Genomic DNA, 23,216 nt, shown 5'->3' with positions numbered 1-23,216 from the left:
GGAGAGTCTTTAGCCACTCAAACTGACCTCCTCACCATGCATTAGGATGATATAGACACACAACCTTTTCCATGCAGTTTTCTAACATTTTCTGTGGATTAGAAATTCTTAATTATTGTCCTGATGGTGGAAATGGGAATTGTCACTGCTCTAGCTCTTTTCTTAAAGCCACTTCACCAATTTGTGAAGCTCAATCATCTTTTGCTGCACATCAGAAATATATTCTTTGGTTTTCTGATTGTGATGGATGATTAAGGGAATTTGGGCTTCGTCTTCCCTCCTCTTTATATTTATGTGAAACAGGAAGCAATGGCTGGATAGTTTCATGTTTATAATCATGCTGGAGTGCTCAAAATTGTGAATATGAATGGTAACATACTTCAGAGATATTTTACTCATAAGAATTTCTAGGGGTGCCAATAATTGTGTCCAACGAGTATTTGAGAAAAACATTAATTTCATAATGATATTTCCCCTCCATTTAAATCCTTATTATCCAATGAAAGGATACATTCTTGTGAATTGTTTAAATAAAAAAACAAAAGGATTAACAATGCAGATTAATTTTCACAGCCTTTTTTGATCATATTTGCCAAGGGTGCCAATATTTGTGGGCATGACTGTACATCTAACTACTGACAGACCAACACAGTAAACACAGGATCTTAAATATACAGGATAACAAACTTAAATGAAATTAATGAAATCAAAAAGTACACACAGTTAGACTATGTGCTTACTATAGTTCATGCACACTACTCACATTATGTGTGTTTTGATCAAATGTTCATAAAATAAAATTTGAATAAAAACATTATGTGTATTCATCATGTAAAGTGATTGTGTCTTTTCATGAGGCTTGGATTAAACCGCTTAAATCGTATGAATTACTTTTATAATGCCTTTATGTCCTTTTTGGACCTTGAAACAATGGACACAATCTTTATTTTTGTTTGGAAGATGAATCTGATAATCTGGAGGGGTTGGAACGACACAATGGAGAGAAATGATAACAGAAAAGCTACAAATCTAATTCAACAAGTAGTTTTAACAATCTGCCTTCATATTAAATCTTTTTTGTTTGTATGTCTTTTTTTGTCCCTGTTAGTTTGGACTTTGGAGGACATTTCAGAATCAAACCAGGACTGAGAAAATGTAGGTTCTCTCTCTCTCTCTCTCTCTCTCTCAAAAAAACTAAACAAAAACATGACACACCTCTGTATATTTAACGATGCCATAGATGATTTTTATCACTCTTCTTGTGTTCAGATGCCTGTGATCTCACACTGGATCCAATCACAGCACACAGTCAACTCATCCTGTCTGAAGACTACAAAAAAACAACATGTGTGAAAGATCATCAGCCGTATCCTGATCATCCAGACAGATTTGCACAACAGTGGCTGGTCATGTGTAAAGAGAGTCTGACTGGACGCTGTTACTGGGAGGTTGAATGGAGCGGCTCTGGTCATGTAGCAGTGACATATAAAGGAATCAGCAGGAAAGGTGGGATTGAATGTTGGTTTGGACTCAATGAAAAGTCCTGGAGTATGTATTGTTCTGATATTAATTATACTGTCTGGTACAATAACAACAGAACTGATGTAATTGGCCCTTCAGCCCGCTCTAATAGAGTAGGAGTGTATGTAGATGTGTCGGCAGGCACTCTGTCCTTCTACAGCGTCTATGACACACACACACTCACACACATATACACATTCAACACCACTTTCACTGAACCCCTCTACGCTGGATTTGGGGTTTATCTTGAATCTTCTGTGTCTCTGTGTCAGATTTAACAACCTATTGTTAAGAACCACAGACACACAGGAAAGAAAAGAAAAAGTTATTGCTATTTTATATCTTACAATTGCAACTTTCTTGATATTGTGTCATTTAATAGTCAGAAGTACGAGAAATAGATTTGCAATTGTAAGATGAAGTCAGCTTGTAATACAAGTTTACAGTGTGAGATACAAAGTTGCAGTTATGAGTAGTTGCATTTCCAATACTTAAGATTTTTATTGTAATATATAGTCATAATTACCAAAGAATCCCACTTTTCAGAAAGTCACCATTGCACGAAAATGTATTAATCAAATTTGACATACAGTTTACATGGATATTAATAATCAAATAGCTAATTAAATGCAGAGTGCTGTGAATTTGAAGTTGCAAGATATTCTGGATTTCAGTATCATTCAGTGTATCAACAAGGTTTTACTTTAATGAGCAATAACTTCCCTTTAATGTGGAATTACTTCCACAAGTGCAAATAAAAGATGTGATTGGTTGGACTTTCTGTCACATTGTCAATGTAACTATTATGGAAATCATATTGTTAAATTGAGTAGAATTAACTTAACATTTGGTCAAACCTGTATAGGAGTGTTTTTACCTTTGAGTCATAAAGTTTTTATTTGCTGTGTTGGCTCTTCACTTTTGCACCATAATTGCATGGGATTTGGTTTTATTTGAGCTCTCAACAGTCTTAGTTTATATTTATTTTAATTCTCATGATCAAAGCTGTTCTGTAGAAACACTCTGGGCTATTCATTTGGTGTGATCTTTTTCAAGCTCTTGTAGATGTCACTGTATCAGAGGATCCACAGACTCAGTTTCATCCTGCTGGATTGTAGATCAGCGTTTTCTCTTTGTTCAATATCATAGTTAAAATAATTGTTAAATGAGTTATGTGCAACACGGATACTATGCATTTCTGAATAAGTTTTATTGCCATTTTTTTTAAACATGATTGAGTTTTATGTAATGAATTATGTTAGCTAAAGCCATAATCTAAAATGTGCATAGTAACATCTAAATTAAATATCCAAATTAATAATTATTGAATCAAGCTTATTTGATGAGGTTGGAAGGGAAAGTTACTTTTAAGCATCAGATCAGGTGTAAATGTCTCTTTATTATGAAAGCTGCACAGTTTAATACTGGGATACTGGTTTTCTTCAATAAATCTTTATACATGGTCACTCTCTGTCATGCTATATCATTATATTTATGAGTTAGGACTGAGAGATGCAGATTACAATATTTATTTAGCTGATTGTACATTCAGACAACTATGATTTAGTGTGTGATTACAGCATGAGCCGGGAGTGAGAGACAACGGATATGCATGAAGAACAGTTTATACTTAATTTAGGACAAACTAAACCACTGCAAGGTAAGATACAAACACACATGCATTTGTTTCATTATTAGTGAGGACATTGCATAGATGTCTATTGATTTTTTTTATCAGGTTAATTATATTTTCTATGCCCTCTAACCCTACCCCTAAACTTACCCATCACAGAAACTTCTACAAAACACACTAGGCTTCGAGTGAACATGATTTGGTTGATTTGTTAGCCTTTTTAACCAGTGTGCACCAATATAAATGTCATCCAATTCAAATGGGAAACTTCTCGGAGGTGTTGGATGTGCTCCTATCAAACTGCTGACTTCAACACTGCTCGCCTCATTTGATCTCAAGCGATTGTCTACTACAGCGACTCACTAATCAGGCAACCAACTGGACCTCACTCTGGTACATTTCCCTCAGCATTCAAGCAGGCTCGGGTAAGCCCACTGCTTAAGAAACCATCCTATGATTAAGAAACACATCCCTTTGTCCTTTTGATATTTTTCTTACTATTCATTGATACTACTGGTGACAGCCACTGCACTCCCATTTTCTGCGATGACAGACAGGTGAGATGTGCCATGGTCATCAGCTGCATAAATCTCATACTGGTCATTGTATCTCTGTTGTTTGATGTCATCTTTAACCTTACTCCTGATGTTGTCTGCAAAGTTGTGTGAGGTTATATTTTTGTCAATCTGTAAAACAATCTGTGAAAAGTCATAAATATGGGAATAGTGAAATGCTTTAAGGAAAATATATTTTCTGTAGCATAAATGTTTCATGTTATATGAGATGAGGCAAAAGTTAAGATGTCTCAGAAATGTTGTTCTTGAGATGTGAACTATGTAAAGTTCACCCATAACGGGAAATCTTGTCATTTATTCACTTTTTGCTTATCAGTGATTAAAACCTTAATTTTATATCTGCTGAGCGATTATTCTGTGATCGCGCCTATTCTCTCACCTCTCTCTCTCCCTCATTTGGATTCCGTTATGTCTTGTACAAAGTTTACTGTCTGTATTGTCGTACGCATATTTACTCTGTGTAAATCGTAGTTTGATGTATTATTAGTTCAATTATTAAAACCCAATATATATTAATGATTGCTTCGGTCTAAAATGCTCACATCACGAGTCAATGAAATGTTTGATCTTAGCTACAAGTTCGTTACTTTTCAGTAACCTAAATTTCATAATGATATAGGAGAATGTTTTCATGGCCAGAAACTATTTCTCCTTGAATTATAAGAAGTGAAAACTTTATTGAAACTGACAAACCACTGTTTGATTTGCGGTAATTCGAAGTAAGAAATATCACTATAATTCATATGAAGAATGGAAAATTGATATTAATGAGTAAATTACAGTACCTTGTAATGAGTTATTGATATATACAATTGACCTATTTTTCATCTTCAGTAATTTTAATGTAACTGTCATATGATATATATATATATATATATATATATATATATATATATATATATATATATATATATATATATATATAGTGCCCTCCACAATTATTGGCACCCCTGTTTAAGATATGGTTGTGGACTTCTAAAAAATTATCCTTTTTTTTAAACAACATAGAAGCCAAATGCAAAAAAAGAAAATAATCTAACCTTTTATTTAAGTACATTACTTTGGTGGTAAAAAAAAAACAAAAACTTGAAACCATGTATCCCACAATTATTGGCACCCCTAACAATTCCGCTGAAAATTTTAATTGATATATATATATATATATATATATATATATATATATATATATATATATATATATATATATATATATATATATATATATATATTTTTTTTTTTTTTTTTTTTTTTTCTGTAGTTGCTAAAGTTGGTCAGGGTATCTAGGAACTTTTAATTAGTAAATCATGACCTGGGGTATAAATATGACGTGACACAGAGGCCTAATTCTCTTACCCATTTGTCAACATGGCAAAGACAAGAGAACACAGCATTCAAGTAAGGCAGATGTGTGACGACCTTCATAATTCAGGCAATGGCTACAAGAAAATAGCCACTCACCTTAACTTGCCCGTATCTACAGTCAGAGGAATCATTAAGAAGTTTAAAACAACTGGAACAGTGACAAACAAGGCTGGCAGAGGTCCCAAGTTTATCTTGCCACAACGCACAGTGAGGAGGATGGTAAGAGAAGTAAAAAAAATCCTAAGCTCACTGTCACAGAATTGCATCAAAGAGTGGCATCTTGGGGTCACAAAGTCTCCAAAACAACCATCAGACGCTCTCTACATGCCAACAAGCTGTTTGGGAGGCATGCAAGGAAAAGGCCTTTCTCACGAACACTCATGAACGTAAACGTCTGGAGTTTGCTAAGCGGCACTGGGACTTCAACTGGGATCGTGTGTTTTGGTCAGATGAGACTAAGATTGAGCTTTTTGGCAACAAACACTCTAAGTGGGTCTGGCGAAAAACAAAAGTATGCCGAAAAGTACCTCATGCCCACCCTGAAGTATGGTGGAGGATCTGTGATGCTGCGGGGCTTTTTCTCTTCCAAAGGCCCTGGGAACCTTGTTAGGGTGAATGGCATTATGGACGCTTTGAACTACCAGGACATTTTAAATAAAAACCTGATGGCCTCTGCCAGAAAAGTAAAGATGGGTCGTCATTGGGTCTTTCAGCAGGATAATGATCCAAAACATGTGGCAAAATCTACACAAAAATGGTTCAGGAGTCACAAACTCAAGGTCCTCCCATGGCCATCTCAGTCCCCAGACCTCAACCCAATCAAAAACCTGTGGGGCGAGCTAAAGAGAAGTGCATAAGAGAGGACCCAGGACACTCTATGATCTACAAAGAAGAATGGTCAAAGATCCCTCTCTCTGTTTTCTCCAATCTTGTGAAATGTTATAGGCGGAGATTAAGGGCTGTCTTGTTGGCAAAATGGGGTTGCACAAAGTATTAACATCAGGGGTGCCATAATTGTGGGACACATGATTTCAAGTTTTTTTTTTTTTTTTTCTTAAATGTGTAATTTTTTACTTAAATAAAAGGTTGGATTTTTCTCTCTTTTTTGCATTTGGGTTCTATGTTGTTTAAAAAAAAAGTAGAATTCTTAGAAGTCCACGACCACATCTTAAACAGGGGTGCCAGTAATTGTGGAGGGCACTGTGTGTATATATATATATATATATATATATATATATATATATCATATTCCTGATTAATTATTAAAATTCCCAATAGATCGTTTGAGTTAATTGTAATGTACAACCCAGTACGGCTACATCGGTGTGCTTCACGCTAGAGCTGTAGTCAATCAATCAATCACCTTTATTTATATAGTGCTTTAAACAAAATACATTGCGCCAAAGCACTGAACAACATTCATTTGGAAAACAGTGTCTCAATAATGCAAAATGATAGTTAAAGACAGTTCATCATTGAATTCATTGATGTCATCTCTGTTCAGTTGAAATAGTGTCTGTTTTAATTTGCAATCAAGTCAACGATATCGCTGTAGATGAAGTGACCCCAACTAAGCAAGCCAGAGGCGACAGCGGCAAGGAACCGAAACTCCATCGGTGACAGAATGGAGAAAAAAACCTTGGGAGAAACCAGGCTCAGTTGGGGGGCCAGTTCTCCTCTGACCAGACGAAACCAGTAGTTCAATTCCAGGCTGCAGCAAAGTCAGATTGTGCAGAAGAATCATCTGTTTCCTGTGGTCTTGTCCTGGTGGTCCTCTGAGACAAGGTCTTTACAGGGGATCTGTATCTGGGGCTCTAGTTGTCCTGGTCTCCGCTGTCTTTCAGGGCAGTAGAGGTCCTTTCTAGGTGCTGATCCACCATCTGGTCTGGATACGTACTGGATCCGGGTGACTGCAGTGACCCTCTGATCTGGACACAGACTGGATCTGGTGGCCACGGTGACCTCGGAACAAGAGAGAAACAGACAAATATTAGCGTAGATGCCATTCTTCTAATGATGTAGAAAGTACGGCGTTATGTGAAGTGTTCCGGTTCCAGTTTACCTAATTAATGCAGCCTAAAAATCCTTTAACGGATTTGGATATTAAAAGCATATTAGTATGTTATGTGTATGCCAGGTTAAAGAGATGGGTCTTTAATCTAGATTTAAACTGCAAGAGTGTGTCTGCCTCTCGAACAATGTTAGGTAGGTTATTCCAGAGTTTAGGCGCCAAATAGGAAAAGGATCTGCCGCCCGCAGTTGATTTTGATATTCTAGGTATTATCAAATTGCCTGAGTTTTGAGAACGTAGCGGACGTAGAGGAGTATAATGTAAAAGGAGCTCATTCAAATACTGAGGTGCTAAACCATTCAGGGCTTTATAAGTAATAAGCAATATTTTAAAATCTATACGATGTTTGATAGGGAGCCAGTGCAGTGTGGACAGGACCGGGCTAATATGGTCATACTTCCTGGTTCTAGTAAGAACTCTTGCTGCTGCATTTTGGACTAGCTGTAGTTTGTTTACCAAGCGTGCAGAACAACCACCCAATAAAGCATTACAGTAGTCTAACCTTGAAGTCATAAATGCATGGATTAACATTTCTGCATTTGACATTGAGAGCATAGGCCGTAATTTAGATATATTTTTGATTATGATTAACACCTCTGTTTTTTCTGAATTTAGCAGTAAGAAATTACTCGTCATCCAATTTTTTATATCGACTATGCATTCCATTAGTTTTTCAAATTGGTGTGTTTCACCGGGCTGCGAGGAAATATAGAGCTGCGTATCATCAGCATAACAGTGAAAGCTAACACCATGTTTCCTGATGATATCTCCCAAGGGTAACATATAAAGCGTGAAGAGTAGCGGCCCTAGAACTGAGCCTTGAGGTACTCCATACTGCACTTGTGATCGATATGATACATCTTCATTCACAGCTACGAACTGATGGCGATCATATAAGTACGATTTAAACCATGCTAATGCACTTCCACTGATGCCAACAAAGTGTTCAAGTCTATGCAAAAGAATGTTGTGGTCAATTGTGTCAAACGCAGCACTAAGATCCAATAAAACTAATAGAGAGATACACCCACGATCAGATGATAAGAGCAGATCATTTGTAACTCTAAGGAGAGCAGTTTCAGTACTATGATACGGTCTAAATCCTGACTGGAAATCCTCACATATACCATTTTTCTCTAAGAAGGAATATAATTGTGAGGATACCACCTTTTCTAGTATCTTGGACAGAAAAGGGAGATTCGAGATTGGTCTATAATTAACTAGTTCTCTGGGGTCAAGTTGTGGCTTTTTTATGAGAGGCTTAATAACAGCCAGTTTGAAGGTTTTGGGGACATGTCCTAATAACAATGAGGAATTAATAATAGTCAGAAGAGGACCTATGACTTCTGGAAGCACCTCTTTTAAGAGCTTAGATGGTATAGGGTCTAACATACATGTTGTAAGTTTAGATGATTTAACAAGTTTATACAATTCTTCCTCTCCTATAGTAGAGAATGAGTGGAACTGTTCCTCAGGGGGTCTATAGTGCACTGTCTGATGCGAAACTGTAGCTGACGGCTGAATGGTTGCAATTTTTTCTCTAATAGTATCGATTTTAGAAGTAAAGTAGTTCATAAAGTCATTACTGCTGTGGTGTTGGGAAATGTCAACACTTGTTGAGGCTTTATTTTTCGTTAATTTAGCCACTGTATTGAATAAATACCTGGGGTTATGTTTGTTTTCTTCTAAAAGAGAAGAAAAGTAATCAGATCTAGCAGTTTTTAATGCTTTTCGGTAGGATATGCTACTTTCCCGCCAAGCAATACGAAATACCTCTAGTTTTGTTTTCCTCCAGCTGCGCTCCATTTTTCGGGCTGCTCTCTTTAGGGTGCGAGTATGCTCATTATACCATGGTGTCAAACTGTTTTCCTTAACCTTTCTTAAGCGTAAAGGAGCAACTGTATTTAAAGTGCTAGAAAAGAGAGAGTCCATAGTTTCTGTTACATCATCAAGTTGTTCTGAGGTTTTGGATATGCTAAGGAATTCGGATACATCAGGAAGATAACTTAAAAAGCAGTCTTTTGTGGTAGAAGTGATGGTTCTTCGATACTTGTAACAAGAAGTAGAATTTACAATTTTGGCTATATGAAGTTTACACAGAACTAAATAATGATCTGAGATATCATCACTTGGCTGAATAATTTCAACACTATCAACATCAATTCCATGTGACAGTATTAAATCTAGAGTATGATTTCGACAATGAGTAGGTCCTGAAACGTGTTGTCTAACACCAATAGAGTTCAGAATGTCTATAAATGCTGATCCCAATACATCTTTTTCATTATCGACATGGATATTAAAATCACCAACTATTAAGACTTTATCTGCAGCCAGAACTAACTCGGATGTAAAATCACCAAACTCTTTAATAAAGTCTGTATGGTGCCCTGGTGGCCTGTATACAGTAGCCAGTAAAAACATAACAGGGGATTTATCATTAACATTGGTTTCTCTGGATAATGTTATATGAAGCACCATTACTTCAAACGAGTTATACTTGAAGCCTGCCCTCTGAGAAATCCTGAAAACGTTATTATAAATTGAAGCAACACCTCCCCCTTTGCCTTTTAGACGCGGCTCGTGTTTATAACAATAATCTTGTGGGGTGGACTCATTTAAAATAATGTAATCATCAGGTTTTAGCCAGGTTTCTGTCAAGCAGAGCACATCTATATTATGATCAGTTATCATATTATTTACAAAAAGTGTTTTCGTAGAAATGGATCTGATATTCAATAAGCCAATCTTTATCATTTGTTTATCCATATTGCATTTGTTTTTTATTTGTTGAACCTCAATTAAATTGTTAACCTTAACTTGGTTTGGACGTTTTTTGCATTTTCTAGTTCGTGGAACAGACACAGTCTCTATAGTGTGATATCTAGGTGAAAGAGTCTCTATGTGCTGAGAATTAACTGACCTCTGTGACGGGAGGCAGCTAGCAGACGGTCGGTTTAGCCAGTCTGTCTGCTTCCTGACCTGGGCCCCAGTTAGTCAAGTATAAACACTAAGACTATTTGCCATATTTCTAGACAGAAGAGTGGCGCCACCCCAGGAGGGATGAAGACCATCTCTTTTAAACAGGTCAGGTCTGCCCCAAAAGCTCGTCCAATTGTCTATATAACCTATGTTATTCTGTGGGCACCACTTAGACATCCAGCCATTGAGTGATGACAATCTGCTATGCATCTCATCACCACGGTAAGCAGGGAGGGGACCAGAGCATATTACAGTGTCTGACATCGTGCTTGCAAGTTCACACACCTCTTTAAAGTTATTTTTAGTGATCTCCGACTGGCGAAGTCGAACATCATTAGCGCCGGCATGAATAACAATCTTACTGTATTTACGTTTAGCATTAGCCAGCACTTTTAAATTTGCCAAGATGTCAGGCGCTCTGGCTCCCGGTAAACATTTGACTATGGTGGCTGGTGTCTCTATATTCACGTTCCGTACAATAGAATCGCCAATAACTAGAGCACTTTCATCAGGTTTCTCAGTGGGTGCATCACTGAGTGGGGAGAACCTGTTTAATGTTTGGATCGGAACAGAAGAGCGGTGTTTTGACCCACGACTACGCTGCCTCACCGTCACCCAGTTGCCCTGCTGCAGGGGCTCTGCTGGAACCGGACAATGTACAGGAATCCCTGAGCTAGACGCATCCAAAGCCATATCTAGAGCCCTAACATTCTTACTGTCCTCAATTAAAGTTTGGATGCGTGTCTCTAATTCTGAAATCTTCTCTGTCAGCCTAACTGTTTCCCTGCATTTATCACATGTGAATCCCTCATCAGCGACAGAGATAGATAAACTGTACATGTGGCAAGAGGTGCAAATAACAATTGTAGGAGAAGCCATTACTCACCGTGCTTGATGAAATATTTTTACTGCGGTTGTTTGATGAACTTGTGGAAAACTGCAGCGTGAGAGAGGAGAGGAGAGGAGAAAAGAAAACGCTAATGACAAGCTAACGAGTGCTAACGCTTTGCAGGTGTGCTGCAGTCACGGAAGAGTGAACGATCAAAGTTAATCTGATAAGATTGATCGGTAATATCAGAAATATGGTGTGAATTAAGTTATATTTTTCAATTAAAAAAAAAACAAACAAACAGACAGTGATAGTAAGAAAGATTATAGAGAAAAAGTATAAAATAAAAACAGCTACATGGAGCTATGATTAGCTACAGAAGGCCAACAGGAAGTCAAGTCCGGCTTTGTCGAGTCCAAGTCAAGTCCAAGTCCAGGACTAGTCGAGACCGAGTCAAGACCGAGTCCAAAGAGGTTCGAGTCCAAGTCAAGTCCAAGTCCAAAAGTTTCGAGTCCAAGTCCAAGACCGAGTCCAAATGAAAGAAAAAAGGGTCCTCTTCAAGACCACATACTTAACTACTGATAATGTTTGTGATGCGAGAGAAAGCATATCTCCTATTCTAAGAAAATCATTTTACATAATTATTTGTAATGATCAAAAAGCATGTGCAAAGTAACAACTCTGTAGGACAGGGATCTCCAAAGTACATCCTGGATGGCCAATGTCTTAAAAAAGTAAAAAAAAAAGTTTAGCTCCAACTGGCCTTAAAACACCTGGAAGATTAGTGTGTCTAGTAAGAGCTTGATTAGGTTATATTGTGTATAATTAGGGTTAAAGCTAACAGGGGCGTTAAACAAGATCCTGGGCCCTGTGCATAGGCAGTCCTGATGGAAAAATCCATGAAAATATCCAGGTAAAAAATATATATTTCAGATTCATACTTTTCAAGGGCCCTCTCTTCCTTTGGGGCCTTGCTAATGAGTACTGGTTTTACTCCCAGTCCGACCCTTGGAGCTAAACTTGGGAGGATAAACAAACAAAGTTTGGAACTGTAAGGTCAAATAATTTTTATGTACTTTATTTTTTGTTGACATTATATCTGTGGTCAAAAATGTATATGACTATGCCTTGGCACAGTGCACAGACACACGCAAAGCTCGGGATATGACAAATGCGCGCAGCAAGGCTAGAATGGATACGTTTGGCTCTACTGGCCATGCACACATAAATACAGCAAATTTTTTGTCCTACTGTGCTAGTGCTTGCATAGACTAGTCGAGCTCTGTCGGAAACAATCGACTACTCCAGCATGCATTAACCATAATGAATACAAAGTGTTTGCAAGTACGACATGAATTTTAGAATTACAATATTGCGTGGAGCTGTTACTATATGACCTTATCTATGTTGCATGTAAAAATAAAATATGTAATGTAATAATTAGGGTTGTGCCTGAAGCCGAATACCTTATTCGGAATGGCAAGGATAATGGCTTAAAAAAAACGAATAACGCTCGAGGAATAATTCTGCCTGAATACTCGGCTAAAGCTGACAGAGTCTGGTGTTTGCTAGATAACAGGTGAGCCGGGGGATCAGCGCCAGAAGTGAATGAATGTAAACTTTATGAGTGAAAAGAGAGCAAATCAAACACCGCATTGTTGTCGCCTCTCTGTTTATCTCTCAGAAATCAGAGCCTTGCAAGAGTAATTTTACCTATAATAATACATCATAGCTACACGTTATATTATTTGTATATATTTAAAAGGCAAATATTGAAAGCTTAGGCTACCATGATACGAATTAATGGAATAAGCACAGCGCGCTCACCAGTCAAACAGCAGCATTGCGCATCTCAGTCTCTCAAAAACCAAATCAGTTCTCTCTCAAGAGTAGGCTAATAATCAGCTTCGATACGGATACATTGTTTACTTGTCCTACATGTTTGCATCTTTACCTTTTGCTGGTTCGCGCGGAACACACACATCTGTTTAGTGAAGTTTATTAACATTAAGACTCGCTTAAAGTGTTCTGCGTAATGAGAATGTGTGCATTGAATGGATTCAGTCGTGTTCAAATGATCACTAAACTTTTGTCATGACATCTCTCTGCTTGCATGATAAATATTATTTTAGAAATTAATAATTATTTCAGTTTAACACGACATACTTGTTCAGTGATAACTACGAAAAATATATAAAAAGTCATAATAGTCTTATCAAGTAACTGTACGATGTTGTATCCGAATGCAGATAGGAAAAATTTTGTGATTGTTACAGATACAAATACTGGCTGTTACATGACAATGTAAATATGTAATGTCATATATATTTTAAAGTTTTTAAAATTTACATATGTAATTGTTGCATAAGGCTATTCATTAATACACATTTATTGATAAAAAAAATAAAAATAAAACACAATCTAACAGGTAGAAAATTAAATTAGAAACATCTAAACTTTTCAGGTCGCAGTAAGTGCACCACTGGTCATGCACATCCTTTCGCGGAACAATACTGAAAGCTAAGGCAAGATGGAGAAACTGATGATCATAGTTGTACAAGGATAGCCATTTTTTAAATGAATCTATTAGCAGAGCTACTGCAAGTGATTTTAAGTGAATTCCATTTATTCTTTGCTGAAACTTCTGCGTCATCATGGAGAGCGAGTCATGGTTGCCCAGCAACAACAGACGCCACTGGAGCGCGAGCTCAGGCTACAGAGTGCTTTGGAAATAAGGAGAGTGGCGCGCCTAGCGTTTTCCACACGTTTTCAGTCGCGACATCATGCAAATGTGGTTTTGTTTTGAAGGAGAATTTTTTTTTTTTTTTTTTTTGCTGGACTCCGTCGAGACCAACTAGAAGACTTGGCGAGTCCAATGGCCAAGTCCGAGACAAGTCCGAGTGCAAATTCAACGAGTCCGAGACAAGTCCGAGACGACAGAAAAGTGTCTCAAGTCCGGACTCGAGTCCAAGACCGGACTCGAGTACTACAGCCCTACTTCACGCTGAATCACACATGTGCAGTATCATCAGCTTCTCTGTTCTTGAATCAGACACATCTGACAGAAACGGTTCTTGACTCATGAACGAGTTAGTGTTTTGTTCGTTATCTGGCTTGCCTCTGTGTTCTTCTTCAGTTCTCTCTTCACAGCAGTTCAGTCAGTGTACTGTTTGAGTACATGAATTACTCCGGGATATTGGTTTGTTTGAACTCAGAGGGAGTGTCAGCCACATTAAAAAAGTTAACAGCTTAAGTCATTTGTGGATTAATGCGTATTGGAGATTTGTTCGCGAAACGGATATCATTCAACTCTTTATTCAGACGATGCTGAATAAAGTCATAGTTTTTACTATTTTTGGACCAAAATGTATTTTCGATGCTTCAGAAAATTCTAATTGACCCTCTGATGTCACATGGACTACTTTGATTATGTTTATCTTACCTTTCTGGACATGAACAGTATAATAAACAAAATCAGTGGTAAATAAAAACACCATAGTATATTGATATTTTTTGTCTGAGTAATGATACTTTCGATACTCGCATATCAATATAACAGTACTTCAAGATCAATTTGCCCATCCCTAGTTACTGAATCTGAAGCTCAAAATATTTTAAACCCAAACTGTCAATATATGTTCTGGCATTCAAATTATCTTTCAATCTTACATAATTCTGAGTATGGGTCACCATACTTGGCTGAATGTCACTTAGGGGAAGTCGTGGCCTAATGGTTAGAGGGTTGGACTCCCAATCAAAGGGTTGTGGGTTCTAGTCTTGGGCCGGACGGAATTGTGGGTGGGGGTAGTGCATAAACAGCTCTCTCTCCACCTTCAATACCATGACTTAGGTGCCCTTGAGCAGCATAAATGGCTGCCCACTGCTCCGGGTGTGTGCTCACAGTGTGTGTGTGTGTTCACTGCTCTGTGTGTGTGCATTTTGGATGGGTTAAATGCAGAGCACAAATTCTGAGTATGGGTCACCATACTTGGCTGAATGTCACTTCACTTTCACTTTTTTAAGGGAGAGAATCAAATATAAACATGTGTACACATTCATACAACTAGCCTCCAAATGAATCTAGCAAAAAATCAAGCCAGTGTTGTTTATCAAAACTTACAGTTCAAAAGTCAAGGGTCAGGAGTCCAACTAAAGCAAATACTGATCTCCACAATGGTAACTTCAAACGAAACAATAAAACATCTTCATCTAAATCTCTGTAAGATCCAAATCTAGTCACTGCTTAATAAGGAGTGAAGCTGTTTGTTGAGTTGTTTAAATTTTCAGTTGATATCATCTAAAGCTGTGGCTGTTTCTTCAGTGATTCTGTTTGTTAACAGCAGCTGTTCATCACTAATGCTAAATCACCACATAATAGGGCTTGGGCGCCAAGTTGCATTCTGGGACGTGGCGGCCATGTTGCCAGCTTCGCGAATGTAAACATACAGCCAGTTGAACGAGAAGAGCAGAGTTGGTAGAAAGAAAAAAAGATGTCAAAATCGCGAAAAGGTTGTGGGATTTGTAGGGATACGCTAAATAGGGATGCCAGGGACCGGTATGTGGACAAAATAGGCTCTATTAACGGTTGGAACTATATGAAATTCCCAACAAATAGTGGAGTACCGACGGAGACTTGTTGCGGCACTTTTGCATTACAGATATCTTCGGCTACCTTGTTTGTTTTGTGAGCGCCTACACTTCAGAATAGTTCCGAAGCTACAAGTCAAGTCTCATGCACAGTTCACAAATGGATGGGTTCAGGAGCTGCAAATCATAGAAACGGAACAGCGGCAAAACAGTATACAGTAATCCGGTAAGCTGCGCTCTAACGTTACCTAGCTGCTAGTTTAGTAACTGTTAGTGCTAACAACCATTCACGCATGGACTTTTAACAATGTGTTTCAAAAGTGTAGTTAGTAGCTGTCCACCCTCCCGTTTTTCCGGGGTTCTCATGTATTTGAGCTGTTTTCCCGCTGTCTTCCCGTTTTAGTATTTTCCTGTAAAATATCCCGTGAGCCCCTCCATCAGACCTGTCAAGTCTCTGTGTTGTTGTCCTGTTGCTACTCCTTGTCCTTCCAGTGAAACAGATGTTTTCAAAGCATCGTTTTGATTACTTGAAAGCAACCTTAGCGTGATGTTGGGCTTTTTAAGATAGCGTGGTTGTTGTGAGAGCACGATTTCACGCCAATCTGTAACTAAAGTCACGTTAGACCTAGCTTCACAAATCGCTTAACGTTAGTTAATGCAGCAGTTTTATAGTACGAATTTTTGCTGTCAGCAGAGGGATAGCAACAAAAAGATGAATGTTGAAATTTCCCGTATTTTGGATGAGTAACTCGAGAAATTTCCCTAATTTTCAATGTTGAATTAAGCTATATAAATTAATATTCAGATGTTTTGGTCTCCGTAGTCGCGCCTCCAAGCAGGAAAGCGGTGTAAAGTTAATCCATTCTCATTTTATTTTCCCCATGGCTATTATGTGTTGCGCTATTACACCCCACAATACAGCAACTGTTGAAAATGGTTAAAATAGATTTTTAATTCATCAAATTAAGACACACGGATGAGAGAGAGTATGTCTAAACACTGTGCAGTAGTCGAGTAGCAGTAAAGGAATCATTCAATGTGGCGGCCACGCCAAGTAATGACGTCACGACGCCCAAGCCCTATTAGCCGTGTTTCCACTATCGAGCTAGGACTGGGCGTGCTAGTGCATGCCAGGGCCAGTCGCGTTTCCACTGTCACTTCCGGGGCTTGATCGTGCCTCGCCGGGGCTTCCTCGGGGCCAACGGCCAGGTTTCTTCGGCCTGACGAAATCCTTAGGCCAAAGCGGGCCAGCTGGGGCTAGAGGAGGGGTTATGAACAAAGGCGGAGTTTCTCCGTGTCTGGAGAGCGTCACCGAGGATCATTTCAGAAAGATAACAAACAGCTTTAACACCAGCATTAAAGACGTTTTAAAATAAGTTGAGTTCAAAACTCACTCTTAGTTTGTAGCAAGTGTTTGAAATAACTTGATCCGATGTGGATTAATCAATAAACAAGGCAGAAATATTTATAAGCGATGTAAAAGACTATGCACGCTAAACATTAACGTTACTATAGTAAACATGCTAAATATGACCGCTTGGATAAATCAGACGTCAGCTTCTTATTCTCTATTACAATTGTGTATTTAGTAACATTTTATCGGTCGTCTCGTTTCGTGAGTTTAGCTCCACGTTGCATATCATCAAAATATAATAATTATTTTTGTTTGGGAGCTTTTATAAAAATAGAGAGTCTGTGCTGAGGATCATTTCAGAAAGATAACAGCTTTAACATCAGCATTGAACACTTTTTTTTAATAAGTCGAGCTCAAAACTCTCTTTCAGTCAGCAGCGAGTGTTTGAAATAACTTGATCTGATGTGGATTATAATCACCATGCAAGGCAGAAATATTTATAAGCATAAAATATGGACGCTTGAAGAAAATCAGACATCAGCTTCTTATTCTCTATCACAGTCGTGTATTTATTAATTAACTTAATATTATCTGTCACAAGCCTCGTCTCGAGAGTTTAGCTCACCTATCATAAAAGAATATAGCCTAATAATGTTTTTTGTTCGGGAGCTTACAAAAATAGAGATATTATCATCCATTCTAAATGTGACGGCTACTGTGGCTAATAAACAGAAACAGACTTGACTGAATAAGCAGGCTATTTTCATGAGCGTCAAAATAAATAAATAAAATAAAAATAAGTGTATTTATGTGTGAATAATTTTGAGTCCTAATAAATTAAAACAATATGATCAATGTATCACTTATTCTATAGTTAAAACATCGATGCTTTTGAATTTGAATACATAACAAAGCATGCAAACAAACTGCCGCTTTTATTATCTTGGTTTTGTGATCGCACATGTTCCAGTGACTTATTAAGTTTTCTGATAACTTCTCTTTGATGGTGAAATTTTGAGGTTGCATGGCGTTGTTCTGAGAGGCGTGTATAGGGCGTGTTTTAGTGACGTGCAGCGGTGCTTCAAGCTCCACTGTGGAAACCCTGCGCTATTCTGGCCTCTGTGCTACTGGCCCGGGGCTATGAGACCCGCCCGACCCGCTTTAAGCCCTGGCTCGCACTGGCCCGACAGATGGTCAATTAGCTGTCAATTTACACATTTCTGCAGAAATTATTTTTCTGTAAAGATAAAAGACCTGTAAATGTCAGTGTGTTAATCTTGAATGCTAATGAAGCATCTCGTCTCTCGTGTCCCACAGTTAACATGCATCATGTCTTCATCTATGGCACACTGAAGAAAGGTCAGCCCAACCACTCCTTAATAATCAACACTACCATCGGTCAGGCCGAGTTCCTCGCTTATGCTCGAACCGTAGAGCCATACCCACTTGTGATCGCCACCAAATACAACTACCCTTTCCTGCTCAATCTGCCAGGTAAGGGTCAGCGTGTCCACGGAGAGATCTACGCTGTAGACCAGAAGATGCTGGACTTCCTGGACGAGTTTGAAGGATGTCCTGAGTTGTACCAGCGCACCAAGGTCCAGCTGGAGGTGCAGGACGGGGACGGTGAAGGAGAAAACACACTGAAGCCTGGAAGCATTTAGGAAGCGTTTGTGTACAGCACGAATACATATGAACCAGAGTGGCTCCTGAAACCAACATATGATAATTATGATACGAACGGTGATCACGGACTGCCATATCATGAGGACACAAGCCCTGAGTAATGACTGTACAACTGCTGCTTACCAGGGTCCAAAATTGACATTTTACCAATCTGTCAGTGCCACATCAATTTACCATTTAGATTTGTATGTGTTTTCTTATGATAATTTGATTGTTTAGCTGTTTAATTTAATTTCATATAAGTGACAAATATATCAAAGCCTGGAAGAGCCATTTTATTTTTATTTTTCATGTATGGAATATTTCATATCACAGAGAAGAAGAAACAATCCTAGAGAAATGTTAGTTTAATTTAGAATAATTTTAGAAATTAGTTTTCTTTCCTGCATTTAATTTAATGACAAGTGTTAATTAAGTGTTATTTTTTTGGAATCTGATGTTTGATGTTGTATGTATTAAGATGATATATTAATGTTGTTATATATAAATACAGTATTGTTCAAAATAATAGCAGTACAATGTGACTAACCAGAATAATCAAGGTTTTTAGTATATTTTTTATTGCTACGTGGCAAACAAGTTACCAGTAGGTTCAGTAGATTCTCAGAAAACAAACAAGACCCAGCATTCATGATATGCACGCTCTTAAGGCTGTGCAATTGGGCAATTAGTTGAAAGGGGTGTGTTCAAAAAAATAGCAGTGTCTACCTTTGACTGTACAAACTCAAAACTATTTTGTACAAACATTTTTTTTTCTGGGATTTAGCAATCCTGTGAATCACTAAACTAATATTTAGTTGTATGACCACAGTTTTTTAAAACTGCTTGACATCTGTGTGGCATGGAGTCAACCAACTTGTGGCACCTCTCAGCTGTTATTCCACTCCATGATTCTTTAACAACATTCCACAATTCATTCACATTTCTTGGTTTTGCTTCAGAAACAGCATTTTTGATATCACCCCACAAGTTCTCAATTGGATTAAGGTCTGGAGATTGGGCTGGCCACTCCATAACATTAATTTTGTTGGTTTGGAACCAAGACTTTGCCCGTTTACTAGTGTGTTTTGGGTCATTGTCTTGTTGAAACAACCATTTCAAGGGCATGTCCTCGTCAGCATAGGGCAACATGACCTCTTCAAGTATTTTAACATCTGCAAACTGATCCATGATCCCTGGTATGCGATAAATAGGCCCAACACCATAGTAGGAGAAACATGCCCATATCATGATGCTTGCACCTCCATGCTTCACTGTCTTCACTGTGTACTGTGGCTTGAATTCAGAGTTTGGGGGTCGTCTCACAAACTGCCTGTGGCCCTTGGACCCAAAAAGAACAATTTTACTCTCATCAGTCCACAAAATTTTCCTCCATTTCTCTTTAGGCCAGTTGATGTGTTCTTTGGCAAATTGTAACCTCTTCTGCACATGCCTTTTTTTTAACAGAGGGACTTTGCGGGGGATTCTTGAAAATAGATTAGCTTCACACAGACGTCTTCTAACTGTCACAGTACTTACAGGTAACTCCAGACTGTCTTTGATCATCCTGGAGGTGATCATTGACTGAGCCTTTGCCATTCTTGTTATTCTTCTATCCATTTTGATGGTTGTCTTCCGTTTTCTTCCACGTCTCTCTGGTTTTGCTCTCCATTTTAAGGCATTGGAGATCATTTTAGCTGAACAGCCTATCATTTTTTGCACCTCTTTATAGGTTTTCCCCTCTCTAATCAACTTTTTAATCAAAGTACGCTGTTCTTCTGAACAATGTCTTGAACGACCCATTTTCCTCAGCTTTCAAATGCATGTTCAACAAGTGTTGGCTTCATCCTTAAATAGGGGCCACCTGATTCACACCTGTTTCTTCACAAAATTGATGACCTCAGTGATTGAATGCCACACTGCTATTTTTTTGAACACACCCCTTTCAACTAATTCAACTAATTGCCCAATTGCACAGCCTTAAGAGCGTGCATATCATGAATGCTGGGTCTCATTTGTTTTCTGAGAATCTACTGAACCTACTGGTAACTTGTTTGCCACGTAGCAATAAAAAAATATACGAAAAACCTTGATTATTCTGGTTAGTCACATTGTACTGCTATTATTTTGAACAATACTGTATATGCTGTCATAAAAAGTACCATGTTCACAGGGAAGATTTGAAAGGATATATACCTTCAAATAATTGCAAAAGATAGAATTGTAAAAAAAAAATGATTAAATATCTTTAAATAATCAATATTCATATAACCATAATGCATAAAAAAATACATTTGTCATTGTTTTTGTTATTCTAAGCCTCAGGGATGAATCAAGAAAGTAAAAAAAAAACAAAGAGGAAAACATGAGATTTAAGACAGTTTTGTGTGTAGAAATTAATAACATATTCACGAGATGATGATTTTATGTTTTCATAAAAAAAAAAAAAAAACGTTGTTATAACGTCATAGGTCACATGATAACGTAAACATGGGGGATCGTATTCATACTCCATGCGATTTGGCTGTAGAGTGATTTCAGCGCTCGTTAAGTTTTTTTTTTTTTTATTGCAAAAAGGAAAAAAATCACATGAGATTAGCCATAATATACATAACATACAAAAAAACATAAAGGTAGATAGAAAATAAAATAAAATAGCCAGGGGAAGATACAAAGTGAAGGAGGACCATATGTTGATAGTTTTAACAGCCTTTTTGTTGTTTGATCCAGAAATCAAGGCAAGGCAAGGCAAGGCAAGTTTATTTATATAGCACATTTCGTACACAATGGTAATTCAAAGTGCTTTACACAAGAGAAAGTAAAATAATCATGAAGAAAAATAATAACAAAAATAAAACAAGTAATTTTACTTTTAAAATGATTAAAACATTTTAAAACAGTTAATAATAAAACAATAATAAAACATAAAACAGTGAAAATATAGTGCAATCAGTTCGGACATTGCACAGTGCTCATTCAACAAATGCACAGCTAAAAAGATGCGTTTTGAGTCTAGATTTAAATGTGACTAGTGTTTTAGCACATCTGATCTCTTCTGGAAGCTGATTCCAACTGCGGGCAGCATAGTAACTAAAGGCAGACTCCCCTTGTTTTGTGTGAACCCTTGGTATTTCTAACTGACTTGATCCTAATGATCTGAGTGCTCTGTTAGGTTTATATTCAGTGAACATATCTGCAATATATTTCGGTCCTAGGTCATTTAGTGACTTATATACGAGTAAAAGTACTTTAAAATCAATCCTAAATGTAACTGGAAGCCAGTGTAAGGACCTAAGGACTGGTGTGATATGCTCAGATTTTCTGGTTCTAGTCAGAATCCTGGCAGCAGCGTTCTGGATGAGCTGTAGCTGTCTAATGGTCTTTTTCGGAAGGCCAGTGAGGAGCCCATTACAATAGTCCACCCTGCTGGTGATAAAGGCATGAACAAGTTTCTCCAAGTCTTGACTGGAAACAAAACATCTAATTCTTGCGATGTTTTTTAAATGATAGTATGCTGATTTAGTTACTGCTTTGACATGACTACTGAAACTAAGGTCTGTCTCCAGAATCACACCAAGATTCCTGACTTGATTTTTTGTTGTTTGACCCCTAGAGTCAAGGTATGCATTCACCTTGAACACTTCATCTTTGTTTCCAAATGCAATGACTTCAGTTTTTTCCTTGTTTAACTGAAGAAAGTTCTGGCACATCCAATTATTAATTTCTTCAATGCATTGGCAGAGGGAGTCAATGGGGCTGTAGTCATTTGGAGATAAGGCTAGGTAAATCTGGGTATCATCAGCATAGCTGTGATAGGCAATCTGGTTCTTTCTCATTATTTGACTTAGTGGAAGCATATACAGGCTAAACAAGAGCGGTGCAAGAATTGACCCTTGTGGGACTCCACATGTCATGGACGTCCACTTAGACTTATGCTCTCCTAGACTCACATAATAGCCTCTCCCTTCTAAGTATGATCTGAACCATTTGAGTACCATCCCAGAAAGCCCGACCCAGTTTTCCAGTCTCTCTAGTAGTATGTTATGATCGACAGTGTCAAACGCAGCACTGAGATCTAGCAAAACCAGCACCGATATTTTGGCAGAGTCACAATTTAAGCGAATATCATTTATTATCTTAATGAGTGCTGTCTCTGTGCTGTGATGTGGTCGGAAACCAGATTGAAAATTGTCCAGGTATCCATTTGAGTTTAAGTATTTGTTCAGCTGATTAAAAACTACCTTTTCTATAATTTTGCCTATAAAAGGAAGATTAGATATTGGTCTAAAATTGCTCAAAGTTGTGTTATCAAGATTGGTCTTTTTCAGGAGGGGCTTTACAACTGCAGTTTTTAGGGAGTTTGGAAATGTCCCAGAAAGAAGTGAGGCATTCACCACTTCTAAGAGATCTGCTTTTAAGCAGTCAAGCACACTTTTGAAGAAAGATGTGGGAAGTGTGTCAAGACAACAGGTTGATGATTTTAGTTTCTGCACTATGTCTTCCAGAATTTTGCTATCAATTTTTTCAAAATTAGACATAGTATCTTTTTGATATTTTGGCCGAATCTGTCTGGCCTCTGCATTACTTGAGGATGTGCTAATCGCCTTCCTGATATTTATGATCTTCTCAGAAAAGAA

At 37.8% G+C, this 23,216-nt stretch overlaps 2 protein-coding genes across 10 annotated transcripts in view; both read left to right on the top strand.

The window, feature by feature from the left end:
* Positions 1-23,216, top strand: part of LOC127949407 (NACHT, LRR and PYD domains-containing protein 3) — a 156,056-nt gene that overhangs the window by 77,501 nt on the left and 55,339 nt on the right. For 2 of the 9 annotated variants that reach the window (XM_052546634.1, XM_052546633.1), the window contains 2 exons: positions 1,109-1,155; positions 1,270-2,297. The exons of 6 other annotated variants lie outside the window; for them this stretch is intronic. In XM_052546634.1, coding sequence (XP_052402594.1) covers positions 1,109-1,155; positions 1,270-1,799 — 577 coding nt within the window. In that variant the 3' untranslated portion in view covers positions 1,800-2,297. Of the gene's footprint in view, positions 1-1,108; positions 1,156-1,269; positions 2,298-23,216 lie in introns of those variants that run through there. One more of the 9 variants, XM_052546621.1, reaches the window with a different exon arrangement.
* Positions 18,220-18,999, top strand: LOC127949554 (gamma-glutamylaminecyclotransferase C-like). The gene is given in 1 exon segment (XM_052547007.1): positions 18,220-18,999. A coding segment is annotated over 1 exon segment (465 nt). The 5' UTR covers positions 18,220-18,236; the 3' UTR covers positions 18,702-18,999.

Source organism: Carassius gibelio, chromosome B1 (genome assembly GCF_023724105.1).
Source record: "Carassius gibelio isolate Cgi1373 ecotype wild population from Czech Republic chromosome B1, carGib1.2-hapl.c, whole genome shotgun sequence".
Classification (NCBI taxonomy): Eukaryota; Metazoa; Chordata; class Actinopteri; order Cypriniformes; family Cyprinidae; genus Carassius; species Carassius gibelio.
This window is presented reverse-complemented; position numbering and strand designations above follow the sequence as displayed.